Source organism: Sporisorium graminicola, chromosome SGRAM_19, assembly GCF_005498985.1.
Source record: "Sporisorium graminicola strain CBS 10092 chromosome SGRAM_19, whole genome shotgun sequence".
Classification (NCBI taxonomy): domain Eukaryota; kingdom Fungi; phylum Basidiomycota; class Ustilaginomycetes; order Ustilaginales; family Ustilaginaceae; genus Sporisorium; species Sporisorium graminicola.
In genome coordinates, this window is record NC_043728.1 from 654,663 (window position 1) to 678,364 (window position 23,702).

A 23,702-nucleotide genomic window follows, 5' to 3' on the forward strand; every position below is an offset into this window, starting at 1 on the left:
TTGGCGATAGCGAAAAGGAGAAAGCCGGGTGCTCGATTGGCTCTTCCTAACCAGTGATCGTACCGCGGAGAACTCTTTTGACCAAGACCTTGCTCTCCATCAAGATTTATAGTTGTTGCCTGTGATCCTTTGGAAAGGTGTAGCACCACCCAGTGGCCGTTCAGAAAGACAAATTGGAACTCGGACTAGCACATTGGTTAAGGTCGTGATGCAATCCTAATCGCGAAAGCTCTTGCGAGGGTGTCAACATGAGGTCGAAGGCTGGAAGAGACAGTATGTGATGGAAGCTCGTGTGATCCTGTCGAGCTTGAAGGTAGCGTGTGAGCAGCTTGAAGTCGCTGTAGGTTGGAAGGGTTTTCAGAACAGCGCAGGGCAAACAAGAGTACCTACTAGCGACAGCAGTAAAGCCGGTTCAGCGCTGTCTGACTCGAGGCCAGCGCATTTGTGAGCTTTCTCTGCTTTTACTGAATATCGGTTCTGATCGCAGGGTGCGCGGGGCCTCTTTTTGCACGCCATCTTATTTGGCATCAGCAGCATCGACGTACAACCTGCCAGCTCACACGGCTACGACGACACTTCAGCGCTCAGCCGTGATGCAAGCCGCTAACCTTGACCTTTCGCATTTGATCAAGGGCCTGAAACGCGGCTTCTCGGGAGAGATACCCTACGACTACTTGACGACAATCGAACACTACGATGCACGTCTTCTACTCGTGTTTGCTGGCACTTCTACCGGCCCAGACAGCTACTGCACAGGCGCCGTTGCGTCAACGTCCGGATTGGCTCTAGGAAATGCTCAAGAGCTTTTGCAAACGTTCGAGAGACTTCGTGTCGAGTCAAGACGATATCGCACCGATGATGGCTCAAGATGCTTCTTGTATCTGGACTCCGGATTCCAGTTTGATGATCCGGTAGGCAAGAGTCCAGCTGCTCTTGTCAAATGGTTCGAGAGCCATTGAAAGGTGACAGTCAGGCAGCGTTCCGCTCGGCTTCGTTGTCGTAGTCCTCGGAAGGGTAGGCCAGAATGCCTTGAATACCCTCGTCGAAGACGATGGGCAAGTTCACAGCAAATTCTGCACCCATCCGGCTCGTAGCTTCGATTTCGAGTTGAGCACCTTTGTAGGAGTCTGGATGGACACCGACAATCAGCATTTGTTGGTCTTCGTGTGATTGATCGTCGAGAACGACGAAGGATACGTAAGCAAACGGCGACGGTTTCTCGAAAAGATACGGGTAGACGTAATCGCGGGCAAGCTTGTATGGACTCCAGCCCTCAAAGTTGCCCAGGATCCGCTCGAGTCGGATAGGTTCGTCGAGACCATCTGAAACTTCGGCCGATTGCTCCGCAATCTCGCATTGACTTCTCACCCATTCTTCGGGAAAAGGTCTCGACGAGGTGATGAAGAGGGCGACCTGGTTGGGTGGATCTCTGGACAAGTAGATGGCGAGGTCATGTTGTAGGTAAAAAAATCAGTGTTCAGTGCGACCTCGTTGGTCAGTGGTGGTTTGAAGGTAATTCTCGTCTCCAAACAGTGTCCACTTTAAAGCTCTGTCATGCAATACTGTCCTCACGGAAAGAAGCTGTCAGTGCTCGTCACTTTTTCCAGGCCCTGACGCTGCACATCGCCGGGACGCTACCTCAGTGCTCAACACGTGTCGCACTCGCCAAGCTAGACCGTTTGTGGCTCGGCGAGAGCTGGGACACTGACCATCAAGCGAACCAAACAGCAACAAGGCAGGCGCAGTGAGTGTTATCGAGGTAGTATTCAAATAAACCCTACTCGTCAATCGCCTCGTTCTGTCTCTTTCTTGCCGTGCGCTATTCGACGCCAACACGGCCACTGACGGCGTGGCAGACTCACTCCATTTATACATGTACAACAATGCACACAAGACTAAAGTTGTACCGCAGGCATCATGTCGGATGTCTCAGGACCTGCACCCTTGAGAAGTGCTCAAGAACTCTTCGAGCTCGATACCAGTTTTATTTGTTCACTCTTGGCTCTTTACACTGTTACTTTTTTTGTCAGGATGATCGCAATCAAAAAGGTTCTTACGAGGCCAAAGGTGAGATCTCAGAGGTTGTTCGTCAACCCTTGTGAAGCGGCCAGTTCCCTGAACACAGAGCCTTGTTGGACAAGCAGATCTCGGGGACATCCAGACTCGATGATGCGACCCTTGTCCATCACGTAGACTTGGTCGAAATCGAGCAGGGTCACGAGCCGGTGGGCAACAGCCAACACTGTTTGGTCTGCAAACTGGCTTTGAATGGTCTTGATAAGCATCAGCTCTGCTTCGTGGTCCAAACTGCTAGTCGCCTCGTCGAGGACCAGGATGGATCGGTGCTTGCTCTGCAGTATAGCTCGTGCCATACACAGAAGCTGTTTCTGTCCTCTCGAAAGATTCAGCTGTCCTCGAGCCGGCTTTGCGCCACCGTGTTGCGACTCTTGAGCAGTTGCACTGCCACCTTCATCGACATCGATGTCTGAAATGATGCTGTCCAGTTTCAGCGTGGTCGAAGCAACAAGGTTATCGAGACCGACGGAGCGCAAAGCAGACCAAATCTCGGCATCGGTAGCAGCCTCATCCGAGTCGACAGACATAGTCAAGACCTCTCGGATGCTACTTTGCCAAACGAAGGGCTTTTGTGCTACCAGGCTCAAGCAAGAACGAACCTGTTCGAGGCTCAAGTGATTGATGTTGTGACCGTGAATGCGTAGCTCGCCCGAGGTGAGTTTGCTGTCGATTGTGCCAACCAGACTATTGAGCAATGTGCTTTTGCCGCTTCCACTGCGACCGCAAATGCCCACCTTGCTGTTACGCGGCACGGCAAGGTTGACTGACTGCGCTGCGAGTGGACCGTTGGATGAATAGCGAGCACCGAACTCCCTCCATTCCAAACACGGCGTGTTCACCACCGCCACCGCAGTTGCACCAACATCAAGGCACACACTCTCGGACCTTGTGTGTGGTGCCTCGACCTTGTCCCTGGCAATGGCTTCCAGCCTTTGCACTGCCACCTTACCCGTCTCGAGCAACACCCAGGTCTGCAGCGTTGAGTTGAGCATGACGGATAGAGATGTGACGTTAGTGAGCGCGAGTCCGAGTGAGCTTGACGAGGAAGAGCGGCGCAGGGCAATGCTCAAGATGGCCAGAAGGGTGGCCAAGATCCATGTGATCGTGTACAGCCCCATACGTAGAAAGCGCAGCGAGGAAAGGCGGGCAAAGTAAGGCATCTGAGCCCGTTCAATCAGAGCCATGCCTCGGCCCTCGATCCAGTCCGTCCTGCCAAGCGCTCGCACCACCTCGACGCCTTGGTCCGTTTCTTTGATCGCGTTGAACAGCGCTGTTCGTGCTTCCAGATCCATGCTTCGGAATTGTCTTGAGTTGCGCAGGTACAACTCCTGCAAATAGTAGTAGCCGGCGGCTAGAACTGGAATTGCGGCTGCAGCCAGAGGTGCTGCTAGAAAGATGAGAACCAACGACGCCAACAATCCCACCAACAGAAAGACGAAGTTGAACAAGGCAGCTGCATATTCAAAGTCGCAGATGAACTGATCAGTGGAGAGGCGATTGACGACCATCGAAGCGCTGATACTGGCGAAGGCGGAGATGCTACGTTGCAAGCAAGACCGCAGTGCTGAAGCGTGTGTATTTCGAGAAGCTTGAACCACCAAACGGTCAAAGTAGATAAGTGCGGCCACGAAAAAGGTCACGAAGCTGAGCAGGGTGAGCATGCCCATGAGGCCGAGATAAAGCCCAGCTTGTTGGAGTCTCCCATGGCCGGAGTGCTTGACCCATTGCTCGAGGGTGACCTGCACACCGTATGTTGAAGCATTGGCCAGGACGCAGAACACAAATGCCAAGGCGAGAACGGTCATGCTTGTGCCTTCAAAGAAGAACCGAGTCGGCTTGGACTTGATCCCTGTCAAATTGGCATGGACGTGCGTCTGTCCATTGTCATCGGCTTCGCTGCGTTTTGCCCTAGACTGCTCCTGGTGGTTGCTTGACTCGCTTGGATGGTCCTCCTCCGAGTTGTTGTGTTGGTCATCCTCATGTTGACCAGAGATATCATCGTTCTGGTTACGCCCCAATGGTCCAAGCGGTATGTCTTCCGTGGCCACATTTCCATGCATCTCCCTCCAACGCTGACATGGTTCCACTATGAGAGTCTCACAAATGCGCCAAGCAGCAACAGAGCACCGCAGACTGCAGATATCCTGCAATTCGTCCAAATGAGAGGCTATCACGATGGTGGTGTCTTGCAAGAGGCGATGGCGACGCTGCGGATGCAAGACGTTCTGAACAATTGCAGTTGAGGTTCCGGCATCCAAAGCAGATAAAGAGTCATCAAGCACAATGACCTTTGCACCGGAATAGAGAGCCCTGGCCAACGCTACGCGATGGCCTTGTCCACCGCTGAGATTGGATCCTTCAGACCCAACCTTTGTGTTGTCTCGCGAAGCCATCGTATCAACGTCGCTAGCTAATTGACTGAGTTCGAGCGCCAATTGGAATTGCTTGGCGTCGAAGGGCTGATCAAGGATCACATTCTCGCGAATGCTACCTTCAAAGAGCCAAGGATCCTGGGGACAAAAGGCAATCGGGACCATAAATGTGCCTCTTGTTCGGGGCATGGAGTCACCACCGGCGAGTAGGGTTTGATTACGAAGCAAATGTCGCAGCAGTGTGGTTTTGCCACTTCCACTGGGTCCGTGCAAGAGCACGAGCCGTGTGGACTGTGAATCGTCTGAAGCTGCTGAGGAAGCAGGAACCACGATATTGACAGAAGCAAGCCAGGAACGGACCTGCGACGGAACAGGGGCTGGGTCTTGCCCGAGGCACTGGTGGCTGGACCCCTTGACATCGCTCTGAATTGAAACGACATGTGGTTTTTCAATGCCATCGGTGGTCGGAGGAACAGCGCGTGCTACGAGAAACGACTGAATGCGCTCGAGGGATGCGGTAGCCGATAGTAGTTTCGAGCCGTTCTGAGCCAGATTGTTGACAGGTGCCTCGAGCATGTTGACGATGGTCAGCGCAGAAAAGACCGTCGCCGAATCAAGGGGCTTGCCACTCTTTCCGGGGTTAACTGCATAGGCAACGGCAAAGGTGGCGAGCGTTGTGATGTTCATCAGCGAGGTTGCCAGAACTGCGACCTGAGCCATCCATCGGTAGAAGATGCGCATGGCTGCGATCTCGGATTCTCGTAGCGCGGTCACTTTTTGTATGAAGTATGCCTCGGCGAGATTGATCTTGACCTGCTCAAATCGATGCATGAGCACACTAATTAGTGTGACGCGCTTGTCGGTTGCCTCAAACCATGCCTTCTGTTTGGCCGGGATCACCCGCGCGAGCAAACTGGCCGAGAGCAAGAGCATGACGATCGAAGAGAGGGCGACCAGGAAAGCTAGACCCAGGCGAGCATACAAGAGCAAAGAGGCGACACCGATCGTGATGAGTGCTGACCAGATCTCGTGAACCTGTTCTAGCACCGTCGCCAATGTTTCAATGTCGGCAGAGATGATAGCCACAGGATCTGAAGCTGCAGTTGAGGCGGAAGTTGATTGGTCTTGCGTAGCGCAAGCAGCCGGGCTCGAGGAGCCTGCAGTCCCGGGATCTTGAGGAGTGACAGGATTGTCAGGTCGCATTTCGAGAGCTGGAAGTGGAACGGCTCTGTGCAGCACGTGGCGGTACACGGATGCAATCATGGCAGAACGAAAGACAAAGGTGGACCGGTAGACGTGTTGCCAGTAGATTCCTGTGAAGATGGTAATGAGGCCGTAGATGATGAAGACGGATCCTGCGAGTGCCCATCCACGGGATGGCAACTGTGGAACAAAGGTTGCCTCGGAGGTGGCTTGAGAATAGGAGGAAACAAAGGCAATCAAGTCGCCAAAAACAATGGGCTGGGCCAACTGAGCGAGCGTGACCACGAGCTTGGGAAGCATGGGAGCGAGCCAATAGCTTCCGAATGCGCGCACACTGGCGACCAAGATACGGAAGTAGCCCTCATTCCGGCCCTTGGAGGATGTGCAGGCACGATCCCAATGATACTCGAAAAGGCGTGCCAGTGCATGTGCTTGTACTCGAGGCGGAGAGGTGTACAGATCGCCGTATGTCAGCTTGGCCCGAAACCCGCGGCGAAGCAAGGGGAAATGCCAAAGCACAAATGCTCGGGCCAATAAGCCGCGAATGAGGTCGGGATGGTCCTTGGGCGATGATGCAGCTCCCTCAGCTTGATCCTGAAGAGTCTGTGAGTGCAAGCTGGTGTGTCTTGCAGTGCTGAGTAGCGTCTGTAACGAGGCGAAAGCGGTGATAATGGCCTGAGAAGCGAACAAGGATAGCTGTGCCGGCTGTCGGGTATCGAGTGTTAGGGAGAAGGTACGAAGAATGGTTCCGCTGAAGATGGCGTTGAGAAACGAAGCCGATAGCAGTAGGGTAGATGGAGCCGGCGACGAAGTATGCAGACAAAGCTCGAGCGGATAGCGCACCACAGCGACCATCACACTCAAAGATTTGGCGACTATAACAAGTGTGGTCGGCTCGCCGGCTGGGATGGACGTAGATCGTGTGGCCATGCAGATTGCGGCTACCAAAGCTGCTACTTGAGCAATCAGCAGACTCGTGTTTAAAAGGAGTTTTGCCAGTAAGATCCTCTCGCCCGTAGCCCAAGGGCCGTGAAGTAATCTGGAAGTTGCATTGATCAGAGGGCGGCGAGGTAAGCCGGAGCGGTAGATAGAGACGGCGGCCAAGAACAGAGTGATCGAGTCCGGCAAGATGGAGAGAATTGCCTGCTCGAATGTTACGGTGAAGTCGAGCGAGCGACAGATGGACCCAGGCCCAAAGCTAGCATCTTGGGCGCAGAGTGCCAACATGGTAGCTGCGACAGCCCGGTCTGTGCGCGCTGCACACCGAATGGGTCTGAATGATGGGGTGATGAAGCGGGAGTGTGCCAGGATGAGGCGGCAGAGATAAACGAAGTGATAGGATCAAGATCAGAACTTGGTCTTTATATTTGGAGCGTCACAATCGTCGGGTTCCACTGGACTGTGCAGGACCCCGTGATACTTCAAGCTACGTTGCTCAAGGCAAGCAGAAGCATTGAAATGCAGTTCCGGCACATTTCGAGCCGACCAAGATGAAAAGAAGCTAGTCCTTTAGTGTTCCTTCGGTAAAAGCCAGCGAAAAAGGTTCACATGCACATCGAAGCATGGAAGCAGCGGCGGTTGTTCGAAATGTGTTCTGTACAGCATGCAGCACATCGGAACACCTGCAGCCGTGTTTTAACTAATCCTGTACCAAAAACCGACAGAAGAGACAGGGTCCATGTTCGTCTCTTTCCTCCTGATCGCAGGACTTTCAGAAGCGGTTCGGCCTGTTTTTGTCCCTTCGTTGTTCACATTCAATTCGCTAAAACGCTACAGCGCTTTGGATCACGACATTGGTTCTTGTGAATGGGATCAGACAAAAGGTATACAGCACATGTACAAGCAATACAGGAAGCCGTCTACCTCGACAAAACCAACGTTGGCTTGGAGCCGATAGAAGTGGAAGCAACCAACGCTGCAGCTCCGACCGAGACGAGTGCGGTCAGTCCAAAGACGAGCTCTGGGAAGCCAGCATCGAGACCCAGACTGTAGACGCTGGAATTCAAAATGGGTCCAATCGTGCTCATGATGTTTGCCATCGAAGTGAGAGTGGCCATCATCTCGTCGACACTGGCATCTTGAGGCAGCATCAACGAGGCGAGCGATGTGATCAGAGACGCATTGCCGGCTGCTGAAACGTAGACGACCATGGCAAGGAGAAATATGGGCAAGCTGTGGACCCGCCCTCCCACAATGACGACGATCCAGGCTAGCACGTCGAGAAGCAGAGATAGGATGGCGAGCAGCCGATCTGCCAATGCAGTATTAGTGTACAGCGAACGTGCGTAGCGGGCGAGTCGTGGGAAGATGGCGACGAGGAAGATCCACTTGAGCGTGCCAACCAGGCCGAGTGCGAGGCTGAGATCGCGTGCATGCAGGCCGAAGCGAGATTGAAGGTAGACGAACACGGTGTTGGTGGTCAGTGTGATCTGGCTGCAGAGCGTAGCAGCGATCATGAGCTTGACCAGACGCCAATCGCGTTTGGGTTCAGCCAGTGAAGTGGCGGGCCAGAGCAGGCGCATGGGCTTGGGTGCTCTAGTGAGACGAGGGCCGATACTCTGCTCCTGTACAGACGGTGTCGATTCTTGAGCTGCCTGTAGCTGTTCAAGCGGAGAAGGAGGTGGTTTTGCCAGTGTAAATAACGTCCAGAGCGGAGCGAGTAGGCTAATGGCAGCTCCTATGCGGATGGGCAGCTTGTCAGAGACCAGATCAGAACCAGTGTCAAGATTGACAAAACGAAGAGCGACGGTGGCTGCAAGCATGCCTAGGAATTGAGTCGAGGCCAGACGAGCCAGCCAGGTAGAACGCAGATCGACAGGAACCGAGTCGAGTACTATAGCTGAAGAGACAATGCCTACGATCGCATCAGGGCAGGCAACAATTCCAAACACAAGAGCTTCTGCGAGAAGCATACGGAGCGAGCTGGTGGGTGAGCTCTCAATCCACATGGGGGGAGTGGCGCTGGTCGATAAAGACGAAAAGCGATTTGGAATGCTGGCAACAACCATGAGCTCGAGCGCAGGCGTGAGAACGCCAATCAGCATGGTCCCTCGGCGACCCAGGCGTTTGAGCAACCAGGGTGCTAAAGCGAGTGCGGACAAGCACGAAAACAGACTGCCGATGCTGAGCATGTAGGAAAAGACACTGGAAGTGCGTGCCTCGATGTCGACCAAGCTGCATTCAAGCGTTTTGTCAGGCGATGATGGCGGACGTGATTGGTAGTATTCCTGACAGCTAAGGCCTCGAATAAGGTCCATGATGGATCCTATGGCCAAGTAATGCCCGAATGAGAGGAGGCCGTTGGCGACAAAGACCGATAGCAGGTTGCGTTTGGCACGTCGATCCAAGCCTTGCGCACCTGACCCGGGAGCTGGTGCATTGTCAATGGGTTCATCACGTGGCGACTGTGATATTAGGCGAGTCGTCTCGTCCGCAGTCTGTGGAGCCGACATTGTCGTAGAGGTATCAGATCATGGCGTTGATCGTGAGAGGAGGGATGCGGTGTTTTGAGTAGTGATCCACCTCACTGCCAGAAAACAAGATTGAGCTGCGTCTAGCTTGCACGGTTGAGGATAGGAGGAGACCGGTCGGCAGACTTCCGTAGAGAAGCCGATGCGCTAGCGAGCTCGGCAAGAGCATCATGCATCCATTCTGCAGAGAACCAACCATCTAAGCCAAGTAAGCACTCGGGGAATACGGCGGAGCAGATCCCATCGACTGAGCGCCACGGACTTACAAAAATTCCGCTGTCCTGTATCGCTGAATCGGATTTTTGAAGCATCCGCTGTCAAAGCACCTCAAGCAGCCGCATTGGCCCTTGACACGCGGCGGAAATTAGCAGGATCCGGGGCCTGTGCTGCCTCGCTCACAGACACCAACGAGCATCCTGGATAAGATTCAAGACTTGCACCACCGAAGCCGTGCTTAAGAGGCTCGATGCGAATGTGCAAGTCTTTTTCACACAGGCAAGCTTGCATCTACGAGACACAAACGCGCCACTTCGATCGCACTCGGACGCTGTCCACGATCTCGAAGCATCATCTGAGAGCGAGCAAACCCGTCGACCCTCGCCTCTCTTCTACCATCTTTATCCACTTCCATTCAGGCTCTGCGTCAGTCCAAGCACAATGACCAGAGACTTTGCAGCTTTGAAGCGCGCCAACTCGACAAGACGAGCCAATCAACTGCCAAACAAGGCTGGCCGTCGGATGTCGTGCGAGCAATGTCAGAAACGAAAGAGCAAGTGCGACAAGCAAATGCCTTGCTCCATGTGCAGATCACGTGGCATCGTTTGTACGCCTTCATATCCGGATCCACACAAACCAAGAAAGAAGCGTCTCCCCGAGCGTGAACTTCTCGACCGCGTTCAAAGATACGAGCAGCTCCTCGGTGCTGCCGGCATCGACAAAGATCTCACCGTATCGGACCTCGAAGACGTCGAGAACACATCGTCCCTGCGTAGCTTCAACCAGAGCATGGCATCAAGCAAGCGGTCCAGAATCTCGTCTACAGACTCAAAGCGAGGTACTTGGGCAACACATCAGTCAGGGGTACGGACAGCAGAGGCACCTCCAACACCGCCAGGCACAGCAGCCATCGACCCGGATTATGGCGATATCGAGTCTATCTTTGAATCCGTTCCTCCGCTGCAGCCTCGCTCTCAACATCAGGAATCCAACCCTCACTCTCCGGATGCTTTCAGCCGTTGCCGACATGCCGCTCATTCCCCTGCATTCGAGGGGTCAGTCTCGTCGATCCCTTTCATCTACAAACACCTCGATCTCATATTCCCTGATGAAGGATCCAAGTACTTCAACCTCGACGATCACTGCCCCGGCGAGCCCCTCCAACATCCGGAAACGAGCATCATGTTTCGCCTGCTCCATGTCTATGAGCAGAACATCCACCCGTTGGTCAAGGTGGTTCATGTGCCTACCGTTCGCGAGCACTTCTGTGACATTTCTGCCGACCCTAGCATCGCGAGTGCTCACGACAACGCGCTTCTGTTTGCCATCTATACCATCGCCATCAGTTCGCTCCTTCCGGACGAATGTGTGCGCCTTTTCGGCTCGAGGACCAAGGAGGTCGTATGGGAGGAGTTTCGACGCAACGCTCAGACTGCGCTGTGTCGGGCAAGAATCTGGGTGTCTTCTCATATCAGCGCGAGTCAAGCATACCTCCTCTACACCTTGGCGCTGACTAAGAACGTCGATCCGCGCTCATATGGCGTTTGTTCTGGAAGCATGGGCAGAGTTGTGCAGCGACTGCTCTCGTTGCACAACAAATCATCCGCGTTGCGAGCCATGCCTGCTCCCATCGAGGTGGTCAATCGAGAGATGGGCATTCGACTTTGGTGGGAGGTTCTCGCATGCGATCTGCGCGCATGTGAAAAGTCGGGCATCGCTACCAATCCAACACTCGCCACTGCGACCACTGTATTGCCATGCAATGTTGCCGACAGCGACTTGGGGCAACTTACCCTTGCATCCCTTGCAGCGGTACCGGCCGCTTGCCCCGATATACCCATTACTGATTGCCTTTTTCTACTGCTTCGATGCGAATTTGCGCAGTTTCAACTTCATCCACCTTGGTCGCAACAGCATCCGGAGTATCACCTTCGCAGCCACCTCTTTCGCTCCAGTGTGGAATTCAGAAGGCTTTTGGGTTCAAGCAATGCACGCCCCAATACGGCTAGCTTAGCATGGCGATTGGCAGCGGTAGACGTGTTCGACGCATACATTACAAGGCGATACTTTGATCGACCCGACGCGGCGTCCAGCACCTTGGTGCAGTACGCACGACACCATGCATGCGCCTGGGTCAACAGGATTCGACTCCTTGTGCATCTTAGCCAGAGGAGTTCCGAGAACGATGTCGAGGTCATTCAGATTTGTATAGTGCAGGTGGAAGCGACGGCCAAGCTGCTTCGAGACGTTCGCTTTGTGCGGTTCCAGTGGTACACCTACCAGCAGCTGCCCTTCTTCTCGTACTTCATCTTGCTGGATCTGTTGCGCCGTCACACCACTGGGAAGCTGGTGGACGAAGCCTGGTCGGCCATTGCGCAAACCATCGTCATCTGGCAGCCGACGCATCTGACAAGCAGCAGTGGCAAACATCAGAGTAGCCTCGGTAACAGGCTGCCGAATAGCGGTGCAGCGTCGAATGACGGCACGCCCAACATCCATGCTGGCTGGGAAGACAAGAACAGGCGCAACCCTGTGCAAGTGCGTGGCACTATGCTCGCAACATTGATGGTGGCTGCGTGGGAGAAGCGTGCTCAAGCCCTCACTGCTGGATCCGAATCCGAGCCGGGCTACGTGCCAGAGGAACCCGCGATTGTAGCTGCTATGCGCGATGCTGCTACCGTCTTTGCCTCTGATTGCGAGGCTTCTCGGGCGCCGGGACACTCGGATGTTGACTGCAATGAAAGCTCGGCGAGTCATGCAGGTGGTAGTAGAAACAACCGACATCAGCCTGATGCACAGTCGTCGGCGGGCATGGCGTATCCGGCCGCGTTTACGGGGTTTCTCGACCCCGATGCGCAGGCCACCGCAACCGCGTCTGAAGACATGCTCGACTTCAACTCCCTTCTGCAGTCGAGCGTGGACTTGGATTGGAGCAGCTGGTTTTCCCAAGGCTGGACTCCAACGGTAACGGGTCTCGACGCCTCACCAACTAATTTCATACCCTCTTTGTGATGATTTGCCGTGGACCCTTTGCGTTTCATTATCAATCGATGCTGATTGGCCTGGTTATCAGGCGGGTCGGCACATTCCAAGCGTCTTTGTAACACCGCAAGCAGGACAAGCAAGGCAAGCAAGGCAACCAAACAGCCGAAGACGGGTTGATGCGGAAAGCACGTCGGAATGCCTAGAGATGCTGAAGCTGACTTGGCAGAGGAGAGAGGTGTGTACAACAGCCTTTAGTCAGCGGCGGAAAGATCCGCCATTCGCTCGCCCAGGGTGATGGCTCGGAACGATTGGAAAAGCTGAGCCTTGAGATTGCCGTGCTTGGTCGACGTCTTTTCTTTTTGTGGCCGTGATAGCGATCATCACGGGATCACGCCCCCAGACAACTTGTTCACTGCCACTCCGTTGGAAAGTCATGTCGGATGTGGGGAACACACCGGTCAACGTGGACGCCAAGACTCTCTGAAATCCCCCCTCCCCTGCCTCCCCCACGTCGAGGACATCCGAATTCGGGTAGATGGTACGGAACAAGCCACCTTTCCTTTTTGGCTGTTCCGGACCGATACGAGATCTGCCAAGAGTGCATGCGACTGGAAGATAAGACGAGTGCTGCGCTGATCCGAGGCCGCTTGACTGCCAGTGCGCGTACATTGCTCAAGACACTCAGCTCAGAAGCAAAGACGCTGTCATGGCAACGAGGTCAAGGGCCAACAAGCGCGTGCGTGTGCGCGCGTTCGAACAGAAGTCGACTTCTTTTCCCGACGGCGTTGCCAATCTCAGTGCGGCTTCCGTCAATACACGCAGCCCCTGATAGAATGCGTGGAAAGGAGACCTATGCAGAAGACGCTTCTTCTGCGGAGTATTCAAGTTCGCAGGCGGAAGCAAACATGCCTATGGACTGCAGCGTGGAGCTTCTTGATTGGCTTTCCCCGCTTCCAATTCGGGACCAGCCCCTTTGCATGCATGAAGACACGGAAGGCCGAAATTTGACCGGTCGTCGAGAGAACTGAAAGAAACAGAGAGTGACTGCGATAGACAAGAGAGTCTACCTTGGCCCCCCACTGCTATCCTCTCCGCACTGATGCCGTTTGCCCCAGCGGCAAATTGCAAGCGGACCTTCTGATTGGGACGGCTTGCAGTCGCTCACTTCATCAGGTGTGCTGTGCTCTGGGATGCCAGATCGACAGTACCTCTGGCGGACAGATAGCTTACGTCAACATTGACGTAAGCAGCGATAGGGGTGTTGTGTTCGTTTGAGCCCTTGCCCTCGACCCAGCCTAGAAAGTCTCACAACGGTCGGAGGAGACAGCATGTGTGAGCAATATGCACTCCGCGTTTCTTGGCAGCCTCGCGTAGAAACATGCTTCTTGGCAGTCTGCGCGTGGACTCCACGCGAAGCATCGCACTAGCGCTGTCAAATGTTGCCACCTGCAGCTCCTGAAACTGATTCCAGCTCCGCCATGCTCTTTGATTGGTCGAGAATTAAACTGCTCGTGCGGAGAAGGTCACGTTGGTAACCCATGAGGATGAGCCGGTCGAACCGCGGTGAGTCCTACCCTGCGGATCTATCCGCACTCGTTCTTCTCCGCTTATCACCCACCTGCTGGCAGCCAATCTGTTTCCCCTGTCGACCGGCTTACTGTGGTCCGCGCTGCATCCTGGCCGACGCTGGACCTTGACGTGTGTTTCAGTTCCACGCAGCTCTGATTGCTTCGTTGCCAAACCTGCCCATACTCTGTACGCCGGTCCAGCTTGGTTCGCCCCCTGGCTCACACCGTCTGCGCAAGTCTTACGGGAAAATCGCCGCGTCTCAACCCCGCACGCCGCACTCCGCTTGGTAGGCTGTAGCCGCTTCCTATTCTTTCCGTTGGTTCGATTGATCGAGTCGGCTTTTCTCGGATGATTCCTTCTCCAGCTCGATCCGCACCCTTGTTGGGAATCAAACACAAGGGGTTATGCGACAAGGTTTGAGGCTGACCGAGCGAGTCAGTTGAATCGCCCCGCACATGCGGGGTGCCCCGCGCGCAGAACACCTGCAGCCTCTCGGGAAAGCGAGGAACCCCCGCGCGCACCCTACATTCCTGCGCACACAAGCTCACGGGATGCGAAGCGTGGCAGTCCATGTGCAATCAAGTTTAGCGTCTCGTACCTGAGCTAAAGAGCCACATGCGCTCCACCCCACTTTTGGCACCGTGTCGCGTTCGAGAGACTCGCTGCAAGACCGATCGAGCTCGCCACATCTATATAATGTCCCCGCATCGGACGACAATATTAGCTTGTGTTACCCCATACGTACACTTTAGGCCCTCTTCTCTGTCCCCTCAGCCCCCTGTCTCCGTAAGCAACAATGACCGAAACCAGGAAAGGCGTTCTCGCCCAAGGCGCCCAGAACTTCAAGGATCTGTTCCACTGGAAGGTTCGTTCGACCGTTATCAATGAACATGGCGAGGAAGAAGTGACGTGGGAGAGGCCCACCGCACCGCCCAACCCGCTCAGGCTCCTCACGATGCTCGGTCTCGCAGGCTGGGGTGCCTATCTCATCGGATTCAGCGCCTGGACCGCCGATGCCTTTGACTTCCACGCCCTCTCGATCCAGACGACCAAGCTCTCGAAACACTTTGGCGTATCCAAGACCAAGGTCACCGAAGCTATTACACTTACGCTGCTTCTACGTTCGGTGGGCGCTGCCATCTTTGGCATGTTTTCCGACTACTTTGGCCGCAAGTATCCGCTCGTGATCAACATGTGGTGTCTCGGTGCTCTGCAGGTTGCCTCAATCTACTGCCGCAACTTCAACCAATTCCTCGCCGTGCGAGCCCTGTTCGGGCTCTTTATGGGGGGCGTCTATGGCGCTGCAAGCTCGATGGCCTTAGAAAACATCCCAACCGAAGCACGTGGTCTCTTCTCGGGTATCTTCCAACAGGGTTACTCGTTTGGATATGTTCTTGCAGCATGCGTCAACCTCGGTGTCGGCGGTGCGACCAAGACGTGGCCCACCATGTTCTGGGTCGGCGCCGGCTTCTCGTTTGCTGTTGGCTTCTTTCGTCTGGCTTGGCCCGAGTCCAAGCAGTTCGTTGAGGCCCACAAGGCCTCCAAGGGCTCCAGCACCAAGAACTTCCGCAAGAGCTTTGGCGGCATGCTCAAGAAGGAGTGGAAGGTGTGCATCTACGCTATCATTCTCATGAGTTGGTTTAACTGGTTCTCCCATAGCTCGCAGGACTCGTACACCACCTTCATGCTGTCCGGAAAACAGCTGAACAACACGGCAGCTTCGAGAGCATCGATCCTGATGAAGACCGGAGCATGCGTTGGTGGTACTATCTGGGGCTACATGTCGCAGTGGATTGGACGACGACGAGCGATGGTCCTGGCCTGCTTGGTCTGCTGTTGCCTCATTCCTGCTTGGGTGCTGCCCTCCACCGAATCCGGTCTCGAGGCTGGTGGTTTCATGCTTCAGGTAAGTGTCGATCGAGATGGTGGTTTCGCTCAGTTTCAAGTTCGCTGTCTGACACTTTTTTCATTTTCATTTTCATTTTCTTCATTTTTTCATTTTCTTTTCGTTTGGTTGGGTTGCTACACAGGCCATGGTTCAAGGTGCTTGGGGTGTGGTTCCTATCTACCTCTCCGAGATCTCGCCTCCTGCGTTCCGAGCTGTGTTTGTGGGTCTTACTTACCAGCTGGGTAACGCCATCTCGTCGCCTTCGACGCAGCTCATCAACTATCTCTCGGAGAACAACTTTGTCAAGGGACCCAAGGGCAAGCGCGTCGAGGCGTACGGCCCTGTCATGGCGATTGCCACTGCCATCATCGCCGTCGGACTGGCTCTGACTGCCTCTGTCGGTCCCGAAAAGAAGGGAGCCAGGTTCGAGCGCGCTGCTGCTGCTACCGCCGCGCCTGAGCCCCAGCTTCCGGTGTACAACAAGGAAGTGGACGACGATGTTTCTGAGAAGGACGAGGACGTGCTTGCTCAGACCCAGACCGCTCTTTCCAAGTGAAGTCACGGTAGCGCCAAACACACCTTTGTGTAAGAACAACGATTGGGTCATGCTTCTTCTCACACATGCTTGTCAATACCGAAACGAGTTTCAGAGTTTCGCCGTTCTTTTGCTTGCGATCAACCTGCAGCCACTGTGAATCCTTCAATCACACGAGTCTGTCATGGCTGCCTGTTCGTGAGAGCACAATAAGAGCAAGTTGCTGGGCACGCGGGGTTACCACAAGCTAGCATGCAGCGCTCGCGCCCACCGAGCACCTGTTCCTTCCAAAGTAAAGAAAAAGTGCCAAATGATTTGTCCTTTCTTTCAGAAGCTCGGGTCAGGACCGCAAATCAATGTCCGCTTGGTTGAGTGAGAATGCAAAGGCAATATTACTTTAACAGCTCGGCTTTCGGCGGGTCCAAACGGTCGTTCTCCAACTTACAGTAACGCAACGCGCCAAGATCGAAACGATACGCTCGTGTCACGAGGCTTTCGCCGTCGGAGCCTTTCCTGCTTGTGGTCTGCTGCCACCACACGTGATGCGAAGGATCAACGATCCTAGCAAGAACCGAGGTCGGAACTTTTCCCTTCGTCGACATGGACTAGGTTCCCGAATATTCAGATAGAAATGACCGCGCTTCCGCAACTATAATATAAACTTGTCGGCCTCTCTCCGACACCACTAATTGCTGTCCAAGTCGAAGCATTCAGACCGGGACCGGTTCACAAACATTCATCTTGGCCCAGTCTTTCATAGTCTTGTCCAGTAAGACCAAAACCCCATCCTGACCCCCTTTACTTGCCCCGCCCGACTCCACCATAATTCTTGCCACTTGGATCATCATGTCGCAACAGCACAACCAGCAACTTGTCGCCGGCATCGTTCTGTTTGATGGTGTGACCCAGCTCGACTATATTGGGCCTTTTACTGTGCTTGCCCCGCACTTTCGCACCTATCTGCTCCACCACACGCTCGATGCCGTCACTACCGACACTGATCCTGTGAAAGCGCTGCCCACGGCTACTTTTGATCAGGTGGACCAAGTCGACATTCTCCTTGTTCCCGGTGCGCCTCTCGGCAACATTCTTGAGCTGCTGACCGACACTCGCTTCCTTGCGCAGCTGCGTCGCTTGGGTTCTCGAGCCAAGTACATCACTTCGGTCTGCACCGGCTCGGTCCTCCTCGGTCGCGCGGGTCTGTTGGACGGATACAAGGCCACAACTCACTGGTCTTCAATCGACGCGCTCCGGGCCATGGGCATTGAAACGCTCAATCAGCGTATCGTTCATGATCGGAATCGTATCACCGCTGGAGGCGTCACCGCTGGTATCGACTTTGGTCTAAGCCTCCTACAGCTCCTCAAGGGTGACGACGTCGCCAAGCTGACCCAACTCCTTATCGAGTACAACCCTGAACCTCCCATCCACGCTGGTTCGCCAGAAGCTGCAGGACCAGAGCTCGTGGCTACTGCGCGCCAAACGTTTCAGAGCCATGTTGACAAAGCCGTCCAGATCCTCGCAACGCCCGCTTCGCTTTGATCTGCCTTCAGTCAAGAGTTTCTTACATGTCAATCAACACCGTTCTTCTCACCAATCTCTTCGACCGTATGCTAGGCCTGTAATCCAACACTTGCTGGCTGTCTGCCTGTTGAGATGATCTCGCTACCCAAGTGGGGGCACTGAGACAATTACGAGTTGCATCAAGAGCCATCGGGACTCTGTACGAGGGAGTCGTCATTATGATCAGCGCTAGTATCGAGGAGGTTACCGGTGGATCATCAACGTGTCTAAGGCTTTCGCCCATCCGAAGAGAGCGCCACCTAGCCAGACCAGACGCCTTGACGCGAGAGACCCGCACTCGCCTGTATGTCAGATGACCGCCGCATCACAGCACTCGCGAATCGCGGCATTTCTCCGCATCGTTCGACATTTTCGTCTTTTACGCTGTTCGCGCCATCCTTCGCTCTCCCGCACAGCATCGTGGTAGCCTTGCGTGCTTGATAGGCTGAGTAACACCATAAAGTTGGATCGATGTCAGAGTCAGAGTGGCTATCGGGCCGAACTGCTGTGATGAGGGCTCGCTCAACCCACTCACTGTCTTGATATACTTGCGCCAGGCTTTTTCCTGTGAGTTTCTCAGCTGTGTGGGCCGTTTAAAGTAGAGTGGGACGCGTGGCGGTCCCGCATTTTATGTTAGTTTATACGGTCCCACAAAATTCATTTAAGGCTAGGGGTTCTTTAGCAATTCTCTGTCGTAAACCTGAAAGGAACAAAGTACAGCAATTTCTTGGCTGACCCGCCTCGGAGTTGCGGATCAGGAACGCACATGATCCAAGATTGATCTCTGAACAAAAGCGTCTACGGAAGTAGTTGCCGACATATTAACTTCATACACGAGTTGGTGGATCGATACTGCTAGTCTGCTCTGTTCGTGAGCCTTATCAGCCGAGGTGAAAGAGAGCTCTTGGCCTTCGGATCTCAAGTTCCCAAGCCTGTCTCAGCCACGAAGCATAGTGTGACTGTGCGGATGAAAGCTGCGAGTGCGTTACGCTCCTGACTACCTGCTAATTCATTTCAGAGGCATGCATGCGTGACGTCGAGAAGCGTCATGGCGCAATCCCACGAACCCCTCTCCAAGCCAAACAACCGTTGTCTCGAGAGCGTCCAAAACACGCTAACATCTGATCAGTGACCCGGCTCCCGAAAAACCGGAAGGGTTTCTAGGCGGTGTGAGTTTCCTGAACCTTGGACCAAGCGAGTCGTCGATAAGCACTCTGTGGTTCCACGTATCGTAGAACGCGTTCAGCCGCAGCTTAGAATTCCTGCTGAGCTTGCCAAGCCAGGTGAACGGCGTTGTACTGTACTGTACTTACTGCAGTGCAGACACGTTTGCCTCCACCTCAACCAACTCAAGCTCGCCTATGTGAGTCTAATTCAATCACAAAATTGTTATTACTTGCCCCCCACTCTTTTTGGGAAGAGAACAGTGTGGCTAGGAGTGGACGAGGACACGCATGAACAGTCGACGCGAGCCTAGTCCACGAAAAAGCCTGCGTGAGTCGGTTCCAGTGGTCAAGCGACACGTTGTTGTTCGGCGCTCTTTGGTTGCTATCTCTTAGCGCAATCGGGTATCGCGAGTTGAACTTGCTCTACTTTCCGCAGCGACAGGTCTACTCTGAACCCTGCACCTTCAACCGGATGCTCAATCCCATCAAGCCCGATCAGCATCCAAGTGCCACGCTCGAGCATACATTGGCACTAGCAACTCGCTAATCGTCGTTTGGCATTAGCGCTGCGCAGCCGACTGGGAGACCTTCGTCCGTGTCCACGTTGATATGGCTCGTGGAGGTACGAGTCTTGCCGCTGTGCTCATTAATCTATCACAGGAGATCACCAAGGTCCCCCCCATCCTATCCTAAAGTTAACAAGAAAGCGCAAATTCCTCGCTCGCTTTCAAGGATTCTTTCCGCTTCTTTTTCGCGAAGCCTCCTTGGCGCCATGCCGTTTTATTCAATCGTCGGATCCTTTCAGCGGCCTCTCTGTTGCTGGCCTACCTGTTTCCCACTTCCGAGTGGCGCAATCATGGTTAAATGTCCGAACCGCCGCAGCCTCGGCTTTGCAAAGCGAAGACCGGGACCTGAGACGCCGCGAGTGCTTCTCAGTGAAAGTTTTGCAGTTTGGTCAAGGAACGCACCAAATGCACTGAATCGTGGCTTGTAGCGGCCCACCCTGTGCGAGCGACTGGCCTTGTTGAATTGCCGTCGAGTATTACTTATAGCTGCACCGATCCGTTCCGCTTATCATGCCTTGACGTCTACCCTCGTTCCCTCTACTTGCGCTCAGAGTTCAGACCGTGGCAATGAGCGTATTGAACGGCACCAACGACGGCGGTGGTGACGATTGTGCCAACATCTTCGAATTCATGACGCCACTCCAACCCAGCGACCTCTACTTCTCCACCACAGATCTGACCACGCCAACGTTCGCTGATGCCGCGACAAACAGCGACGCTATCAATTCAAGGCCTCCAGCAGTTCCGGAGCATCAATCGTCCCTGGAACGAGTCGAGGAAGAAAAAACGGCGCCGGGCCCCTGTAAACGAAAGCATTCCGACGTAGAAAAAGACCGGAGAAGAAGCATATCGAACGGCTTCACGGTGAGTCTTCAGTGTGCAAATGGTGTAAGCTCAAGTATAGAAGCTGACAGAGCTTCCAACACTATAGGTTCTGCAGAGCATCCTTCACAACGACCCCAACGCCAAGCCCATCTCGAAATCCATACTGCTCCAGCAAGCATGTGACGAGATTCGTGAACTGCGAAAAAAACTCGAAGCTAGCACCGCCATCATCACCCGGTTCGGTCTGGAAAACCTTTTCCAGCCAACCCCGTTAGGCCAGCAACCATCACCTCCAGTTCCGACAAGCAGGTCCTACTCTCCCCATGCAAATAGTCTTTGCCCTGAGACCTTTGCAGATTCGCGGCGCGCTTCCACTTCGACGAGCACAACAGGCACACTGTACAATGTTTCTTTCTCCGATCACCCAAAGGAAGAGAAACGTAAGCCATACAACAAGCACATGGACTCCTATGGCAGTACTTCCGAAGGCTCTGACGATGACTCTATCAACACTGCAAGCAGCATATCCGGTAACGCAAGCGATTCCGAGGCGTCGTCGGACAGCGAGAGCGACATTGAACGTGGCGCCAGCGGCCGAAGTAGAGCCAAGGAAAGATTGAAAAAGACAAAGACAAAGGCAAAGAAGAAAGATCGAGACCGTACCAGGAATCGAAACAAAAGCAAGGCACTCAGCAGCCGCTCCTCGCCCTTTTCATCGTCGACACCAAGTGTGGTAAGCCCGCCACTGTCCTTCTCTCCGAATCGAGATATACAGCAGGCTATCTTGTCCCTGCTCCTCGAGTTGCCTTCACATTTGGAGGAAGTCAAGAAGCAGAGGCGCTCGTACCCATTCCCTCACCCTGAACCCGACGAAATTGAGGACGAAACAGTAACAAAGACAAAGCCACCTAGGAAGCGTCACCGATGAAGCAATAGACATCTGCAGCACTTGTACATATACCGCATAGCCTCGACTAGTATATACCTAATCTAGATTCAACCTCGTTCGTCGAATGCCGCGGACCGGTAGCAGCGCTCCCTGGTCGATAGTCTGGTACGATTGCAGCTTTACTGTTCTCACAGATGAACTTCAATTGAGGTATATGGGCTTCGTTTGTCATCTTTTGTCAAGATCGCGAGCGTCTTCCATGTCACCCGCTCGTTGACCACGAAGCCAGATGGCCGAATTGAAACGGCGGCAAACACATGCAGTTCCAGTATGTACGGACATTATGCCACACGGATACGAGATACCAAACAACGTACAGTACTGTAGAAAGGGAAAAATGTAAAAGTATTAAAAAACAAAATCAAACCAAGAAACCAATCAAACAGAAAGATTTCGCCCAGTCTCCAAAGCCTTCATCCCACCCTCACCATCACCCCATTTTTATCGCAAAGGAGGTGCAGAACTGGATATGCGATGATACTACGATTACGAGCTCATAGGTAACCTGGGTGACTGCTCGTGATCTGAGAGATAAACAACAAACAAGGGTATGTATGGGAAGGTAAAAGCGAGGAGGATCAAAACTCGGGGCCAGCCAGGAGCCAGACGACCTGTTCGTAGACAGAGAAGATGACGCCTCCGCTGACAATGAGGCGCATGCTGCGAGAGACAGAGCCGCGCCATAGGGCACTGACACCTTCAGAGCGGAGAATCTGGGTGAGGCAATGCCAGGTGGAGCGGTAACGGGCGGCGTCGATGGCCTGCATACGAGTCTTGAGGACGTCAAACGGCATGGTGCCGTAAACGGCCACCACCCCAGATGCTGCTCCGATGGAGAAAGTCCCAAGCCAGTTGACGAGTGAAGAGCCACTGCCATGCGCCTTGGGCAAGAAATCGCGCAGGGCAGAGTATGTACCTAGTCGGATCGCCGACGCCGAGCCCTGGCGCATAACAACAGGCAACACACCTTGGTAGATTCCGCCGAACCCTTCTTGGCGGATGATGGACGCTGTTCCACGGAGTAGACCTTGTTCATAACGAGGCTTGGCGCGCTTGCCGTCATCGATCAGTTTTGTTTCTGGAAGAGTTGTCACTTCGTCAGTCAGTGTTGCGGCAATCCAATTCCCTCGTTCTTGCACTTACTGATCGTCTCGCTCGGCGTCACCGCGAAGACGGCTTCCAACACGCCAGCGCCCATCCCGGCGAGATAGCTGCCCGCACTAGAGGGCTTACCCTACAGGTTGCAAAGCGAATGTCAGTTGCTGCCTCGAACATGTTGTGCCGCCACGGAAAACTCACAGTAGTCTTGTTCTTGAGCAGATTGAGGAAATTTTCGAAAGCGAAAAAGCGAACGCCAGCTTTGCCTGCGTTGCCGACGACCAGCGCAGAACAGCCGCGAAACAGTCCCCTAGGACCTTCCTTTTGTAGCGTCGACCGGACAATTTCCGAAGGTGACAAACGTTGCTGGTTGCCGTGGATATCTCGCGGTGCGAACTGAGAAACAGTCTTGAGATACTCGATCGGAAAAGTCGCAACTGGGAAGAAGAAAATAGTCACGTCAGCGGTCAGCCTTTTTCGACGCGAATCCGTAGAGTACTCACCACCTTCAACAGCCCCAGCAGTGGCACCGGCCACTACTGAGACCGATGGTGATACGTTGCGTCTAGTGGGTGGCATGACTGATATCCTTTCCGTCGCAGATCAGAGCAAAGCGAGTTGCAGAAGTCTGTCCGGTGGGAGGGACACTTTCAAGGACCTGGAGTTTTATGAGCGTTCCATCGAGATAGCAGACCCACTTTCCTGACTGTTCCCGACCTAAATGCGACACTATGACTCTCAGATTCAACTGTAGCTTTCGATACTGACACTAAGGAGGGACAGTGCTGACGTCTTTCTAAACTGTTCCAGGACATGTCGATACCAAGTTGTGGTGACAGCAGCAAAACATATTGGGTAGCTGGTCACGCTTCGGACCAATCTTTCCTAACGCAATCACGCTCTGCCTTCGTACATGCCACGTGCATGGCCTTGATGCCACCTGTCAGGAAAGTGTGACGAGCACACTACTGAGCCCTTCAAAAATTGGCGCAGGGCATGTCGAGGCTTGGTGGGCGCGCGCTTTCAGCGTGACAGCCACGCTGTGCGTTATCTTGATTCGACACACGGTTGCCTCGTGCACTGAGCGTGAGACTGGGACACGTTCGCTTAAAGTGACAGAAAGTTCCAGAAAGCGCAGGAAGTGGCAATGACGAGCCAAAGATAGGAGCACGCTCCTCCGCCCTCACCGGATAAGTTAGGCTGAATTCACAATCGATCAGA

At 54.0% G+C, this 23,702-nt stretch overlaps 6 protein-coding genes across 6 annotated transcripts; 3 read left to right on the plus strand and 3 right to left on the minus strand.

The window, feature by feature from the left end:
• Positions 1-2,075: 2,075 nt before the first annotated feature.
• Positions 2,076-6,581, minus strand: EX895_003181 (uncharacterized protein; the record flags this gene model as incomplete). The annotated part of the gene is made up of 1 exon (XM_029883779.1): positions 2,076-6,581. The coding sequence occupies one exon, from the start codon at positions 6,579-6,581 to the stop codon at positions 2,076-2,078; it is 4,506 nt and encodes a 1,501-aa protein (XP_029740070.1).
• A 929-nt stretch (positions 6,582-7,510) lies between these two features.
• On the minus strand, positions 7,511-9,103 carry EX895_003182 (uncharacterized protein; the record flags this gene model as incomplete). Its single annotated transcript, XM_029883780.1, has 1 exon — positions 7,511-9,103. The coding sequence occupies one exon, from the start codon at positions 9,101-9,103 to the stop codon at positions 7,511-7,513; it is 1,593 nt and encodes a 530-aa protein (XP_029740071.1).
• An 804-nt stretch (positions 9,104-9,907) lies between these two features.
• Positions 9,908-12,349, plus strand: EX895_003183 (uncharacterized protein; the record flags this gene model as incomplete). Its single annotated transcript, XM_029883781.1, has 1 exon — positions 9,908-12,349. One exon carries the CDS (start codon positions 9,908-9,910, stop codon positions 12,347-12,349), a length of 2,442 nt encoding a protein of 813 aa, XP_029740072.1.
• Positions 12,350-14,687: 2,338 nt separating this feature from the next.
• Positions 14,688-16,335, plus strand: EX895_003184 (uncharacterized protein; the record flags this gene model as incomplete). Its single annotated transcript, XM_029883782.1, has 2 exons — positions 14,688-15,797; positions 15,922-16,335. 2 exons carry the CDS (start codon positions 14,688-14,690, stop codon positions 16,333-16,335), a joined length of 1,524 nt encoding a protein of 507 aa, XP_029740073.1.
• A 1,236-nt stretch (positions 16,336-17,571) lies between these two features.
• EX895_003185 (uncharacterized protein) lies at positions 17,572-17,856 on the plus strand (the record flags this gene model as incomplete). The annotated part of the gene is made up of 1 exon (XM_029883783.1): positions 17,572-17,856. One exon carries the CDS (start codon positions 17,572-17,574, stop codon positions 17,854-17,856), a length of 285 nt encoding a protein of 94 aa, XP_029740074.1.
• A 4,105-nt stretch (positions 17,857-21,961) lies between these two features.
• EX895_003186 (uncharacterized protein) lies at positions 21,962-23,060 on the minus strand (the record flags this gene model as incomplete). Its single annotated transcript, XM_029883784.1, has 4 exons — positions 21,962-22,461; positions 22,527-22,617; positions 22,683-22,918; positions 22,985-23,060. 4 exons carry the CDS (start codon positions 23,058-23,060, stop codon positions 21,962-21,964), a joined length of 903 nt encoding a protein of 300 aa, XP_029740075.1.
• Between the last annotated feature and the right edge of the window lie 642 nt (positions 23,061-23,702).